Source organism: Mastomys coucha, chromosome X (assembly GCF_008632895.1).
Source record: "Mastomys coucha isolate ucsf_1 chromosome X, UCSF_Mcou_1, whole genome shotgun sequence".
NCBI lineage: Eukaryota > Metazoa > Chordata > Mammalia > Rodentia > Muridae > Mastomys > Mastomys coucha.
In genome coordinates, this window is record NC_045030.1 from 14889617 (window position 1) to 14894982 (window position 5366).

Below are 5366 nucleotides of genomic sequence, written 5' to 3' on the forward strand. Positions count from 1 at the left end.
ATTCTTTATTCTCAGGTTGCGACCCTCCTCGTGTCCCCCGAATTACTGAGACCCGCGGGTCGGGTCATCTGAGATAATATTCCTCTTTGTTGCTGACATGCATTTCTTGTATGCAGCAGAATGATGGATCCTGTTTTCCCATCCATTCTGTTAGCCTATGTCTTTTTACTGAGGAATTGAGTCCATTGATGGTGAAAGATATTAATAACCAATGATTTTTAATTTCTGTCATCTTGATGGTGGTGGTGGTAGTGAAATTATTTCTTGTGTTTTCTTTTGTTTACTTAACATTCGAAGGTTGGAGTTTTCCTTCTAGAATCCTCTGTTGGGCTGGATTAGTGGAAAGATATTGTTTAAATTTGGTTTTGTCATGGAATCGCTTGTTTTCTCTATCAATCATGATTGAACATTTTGCTGGTCTTTGTGATCTCTTAGAGACTGTAAGACACCTGCCAGGCCCTTCTGGTTTTTAGAGTCTCTGGTGAGAAGTCAGGTGTAACTCTGATAGGTTGGCCTTTGTTACTTGACCTCTTTTCCTTGAAGCTTTTAATAGTCTTTCTGTAAATTTAGTATTTTGATGATTATATGGCAGGGAATTTTCTTTTCTGTTCCAATCTATTTGATGTTCTGTAAGCTTATTGTACATTTATAGGCATCTCTTTCTTTACAGTAGGAAAATATCTCCTATGATTTTGTTGAAGATATTTTCTGGACCTTTGAGCTGGGAATATTTTCTTTCTTCAATTTCTATTATTTTTATGTTTGGTGTTTTCATAGTGTCTCAGATTTACTGGATGTCTTTTGTCAAGAACTTTTTAGAGTTAACATCTTCTTTTACTGATGCATCAATTTCTTTTATCAGGTCTTCTGCACCTGAGATTCTCCCTCCCATCTCCTGTATTCTGTTGGTGATGCATCTGTTGTTCCTCTTCTCTTCCCTAGGTTTCCCATCTCTGAGATTGCCTCAGTTTGTGTTTTCTTTATTGCTTCTATTTCCATTTTCAGGGGTTTTTTTTTCTTTTTTTCTTTTTTTCTTTATTTTTGGTTTTTTGAGACAGGGTTTCTCTGTGTAGCCCTGGCTGTCCTGGAACTCAATCTGTAGACCAGGCTGGCCTAGAACTCAGAAAGCTGCCTGCTTCTGCCTCCCAAGCACTGGGATTAAAGGCGTGTGCCACCACTACCCGGCTTCTATTTCCATTTTCATGTTTTGAACACCTTTATTATTTTCTTCACCTGTCTGATTGTATTTCCCATAGGATAGCTGGAATCTGGTGGTGCTATATTGCCCTGGCTGTTGTTTATGTTCTTACACTGGCATCCAGTCATCTTGTGTTTTGGGGATTGAGTTTAAGTGCTGATTTCTGAGTTATTCTTTGTGAGATAGGTGGGTTTTTTGTTGTTGTTTTTGTTTTTCTGTTTTTATTTTTTTTGACGTTTACCGCCTTGGTTTCTGTTTCTTCTCTGATTTCTGGCCTGAGAGGCCTGGGATTAGCAAGTCTTCAGGTTCAGTAGGGTGTCTCTGATGTTTATTTATTAATTTACTTATTTATTTTTTTGTGACTTATATGACATCTGGGGTTTTTGGGTGCCAGTGTTGCCTCTGGGGTTACTAGTACCTGCATGGCCTATGGGAAAGCAGACGTCTTCTGCCAAAGTTCTGAGCTAGAATATACAGCACAGGGGATAGTGTGATGTTTGCATCTATTGGATGTACTTCAAGAGGAATTGGGGCATAGGGTGGGCTCTTATTTGGGGTCACTGGTGCTGGCATGGCCTTTGGAAAATCTAGTAATGTAAAAAGGGTCCGTGTGTGTGTGTGTGTGTGTGTGTGTGTGTGTGTGTTTAGTCTGTTACATTTAAATTATTTTCCAGGTTTATTAAGTATAATACTAACTCAATTACACACATTTCAAGAATGCAATGTGATTGCTTGATATACATGCAGTACAATTATTGACACAATCAAATTACTGGGTATATCCATCACCTTTTTAGGGGGCATTGTTACATGGTCTCTCTATGTAGTTTTAGCTCTTCTGGAACTTGATATATAACCCAGGATGGCCTTGAACTCACAGAGATCTACTTTCCTCTACTGTGTCTGGTATTCTCTCATCTTTCTTTGTACATGCATGCTGAAAATATTTAAAATCGCTACAGAAGATTTCAAGTACATAGCATCATTATTAACTATTAGTATCATTACTATTATTTGCTTCTTTCAAGAAAAAGGTTTTTCTCCATAACCATGGCTGTCTTGGAACTCACTCTCTAGGCCAGGATAGGCTCAAACTCACAGTGATCTAGCTGCTTCTGCTTCCCAAGTGCTAGGATTAAAGGCATGCCCCACCACTGCTCAGCAAATGTATAGCATTATTAATGCTGAGTCATTTAATAACTAAAAACTTGTAGCATCTGCTCCAACATTTTCTTACCTTTCCTCAAGCCACAGTTCTTGCAACCATCATTCTACCTAGTTTCTATGGCATATGACTTGCCTTATGAAACTTTCATTATTAGTAGTAAGACCTTTATTTTTATTTAATATGTATGGGTATTTTGCCTGCATGTATGTACACCATGTGTCTGTCTCTGAGAAGGTCAGAAGAGGGTGTCTCATCACTTGAAACTGGAGAACAGAAAGAACATTTTCCAATTCAATTTATGAAGCCACAGTCACCCTCATACCTAAACCACACAAAGACTCAACAAAGAAAGAGAATTACAGACCATTTTCCCTCATGAACATTCGTGCAAAAATGCCCAATAATGGAATAATGGAAAGTTTCTGCCAATTTATGGCACATTGCTTGGGAGAGGTCTTGTGGTCTTTGTTCTAAAGGTGAAATTGTTTAGCCCCTACGAAACTTGGCTTAGAGCCCCTCCCTATACTGTGATAGTGGTGTGGTTCAGTCTTGTTCAGTATAGGGTTCAGTATAGAGTTTAGTATAGGGGAGGAGCTAGAGACTTCTTTTATAGCAATTAGACCTTTGAGAGTTCTCTCTCTTAGCTTAGAAGAACCTTCATAGAAGGAGCTCTGGATAAGAGATAAGGACTCTTTTTGGGCTTACAGGAAAAACAGAGAAGCAGTTGGCAGAAAGAAAGCAAAGAAACCCTCCTGGGTTTGGAGGAGCTCATGAGGAAAGTAGATACTGATAGAGATCTCTAAAGAGCTAGCAGTGTAGTTGGAGAATCAGGATTGTAAATAGACATTTTGTATATAGTTAAGAAAATAAAATTACCTCACAGAAGTAGCAGATTTTTTAATCTCCATTTATGCTTCCCCTCTCTCCATTAGCATAAATATTAGATAATTTAAATGGATACATACTACAACAGAAAATGGGAAATATCCTTGAACTTGCTGGCACACGGGACAGCTTTCTGAACAGAACACCAATAGCACGGGCTCTAAGATCAACAATTAATAAATGGGACCTCATGAAACTGAAAAGCTTGTGTAAGGCAAAGGACACTGTCAATAGGACAAAAAGGCAGCCTACAGAATGGGGAAAGATTGTCATCAACTCTACATCTGACAGAGTGCTCACATCTAAAATATAAAAGGAACTCAAACTAGATATCGGAAAACCAAATAATCCAACTAAAAATGGGACACATATCTAAATTGAAAATTCTCAGTAGAGGAATATCAAGTGTCTGAGAAACAAAGAAATGTTCAGCTTTTAGCCATCAGGGAAATGCAAATCAAACTCCTTTGAGGCCACTCTTCCGCTGCGTGCTGAGTGACGTGATGACGACACAGGGCCCGCCTTCTACCCTGGTAGTGCTTTGGTGTTCCTAAGTCCTGCCGCGATCGCATCGGTAGCGACGAGTTTTACCCGGAGTATGGCGGATACCGGCTTGCGCCGCGTGGTTCCCAGCGACCTTTATCCCCTTGTGCTCGGCTTTCTGCGAGATAACCAACTCTCGGAGGTGGCCAGTAAATTTGCAAAAGCGACAGGCGCAACGCAGCAAGACTCCAATGCCTCTTCCCTCTTGGACATCTATAGCTTCTGGCTCAAGTCCACCAAAGCCCCAAAGGTGAAATTACAGTCAAATGGACCAGTGACCAAGAAGGCTAAGAAAGAGACTTCGTCCAGCGACAGCAGTGAGGACAGCAGTGAGGAAGAGGATGGAGCCCGGGGACTTCCCACACAGAAGGCGGCCGCACCTGCCAAGCGAGCCAGTGTGCCTCAGCATGCTGGGAAGGCAGCAGCCAAAGCTTCGGAGAGCAGCAGCAGCGAAGCATCCAGTGATGACGAGGAGGGAGAGGACACAAAGAAAAAGCCGGTCCAGCAGAAAGCTGTTAAGCCCCAAGCCAAGGCAGGCAGACCTCCTCCGAAGAAGGCAGAGAGCTCTGAGTCTGAGTCTGACTTAAGCTCAGAGGATGAAGCGCCACGGACCCAGAAGCCAAAGACAGCGGGGGCAGCTAAAGCTCAGAGTAAAGCGCCAGCCAAACCAGGTACCCCAGCGAAAGCACAGCCTAAGGCAGCCAATAGCAAGGCAGCCAGCAGCTGCAGCCGCCGCCGCCGCCGCCGCAGCAGCAGCAATAGCGATGGCTCGGAGGAAGAGAAGGCAGCTGCACCTCCCAAGAGATCGGCACCTGAAAAGCAAGTCGTGGCCAAGGCACCAGTGAAAGTAGCCGCCACCCCTACCCAAAAGAGTTCTAGCAGTGAAGATTCTTCCAGTGAAGAGGAAGAGGAACAGAAAAAACCCATGAAGAAAAAAGCAGGTCCCTACAGTTCCGTTCCACCGCCCCCTTCTGCTCCTCTGCCGAAGAAGCCCTTGGGAGCCCAGGCTCCGAAGAAAGCTGCTGCGCAGACGAGGCCTGCAGACCGCAGGGAAGACAGTAGTGATGAGTCTGATTCAAGTTCCGAGGAAGAGAAAAAACCTCCAGCTAAGACGGCCGTTTCCAAGACACCTGCCAAACCAGCTCCGGTGAAGAAGAGAGCGGAGAGCTCTTCGGACAGCTCCGATTCCGACAGTTCTGAGGAGGAAGCTCCCGCCAAGCCAGTCAGTACCACCAAGAGTCCCTTAAGCAAGCCAGCTGTCCCTCCCAAGCCATCTGCAGCAAAGGCAGTGGCACCTCCTAAGCAGCCTGCAGGCGGTGGCCAGAAACCTCAGAGCAGGAAGGCTGACAGCGGCTCTAGGGAGGAGGGAACCACCAAGAAAGGTGGGACAACCCCCAAGGCCAAGGTGACCGCTAAAGGGGCACCCGCCAAACAGGCTCCTCAGGCTGCTGGGGACAGCAGCTCGGACTCAGATAGTTCCAGCAGTGAAGAGGAGGAGGAGACAGCTAAGCCCCCAGCTAAGAAGAAGGCAGCAGGTGGAGCGGTTCCCAAGCCAGCCCCTGGGAAAAAAGC

At 44.3% G+C, this 5366-nt stretch overlaps 1 protein-coding gene across 1 annotated transcript in view; it reads left to right on the forward strand.

Moving 5' to 3' along the window:
* Positions 1-3559: 3559 nt before the first annotated feature.
* LOC116075203 (nucleolar and coiled-body phosphoprotein 1-like) overlaps positions 3560-5366 on the forward strand; it is a 2616-nt gene continuing 809 nt past the window's right edge. Inside the window, 1 exon segment of the mRNA XM_031348271.1 lies at positions 3560-5366. Coding sequence (XP_031204131.1) covers positions 3850-5366 — 1517 coding nt within the window. The 5' untranslated portion in view covers positions 3560-3849.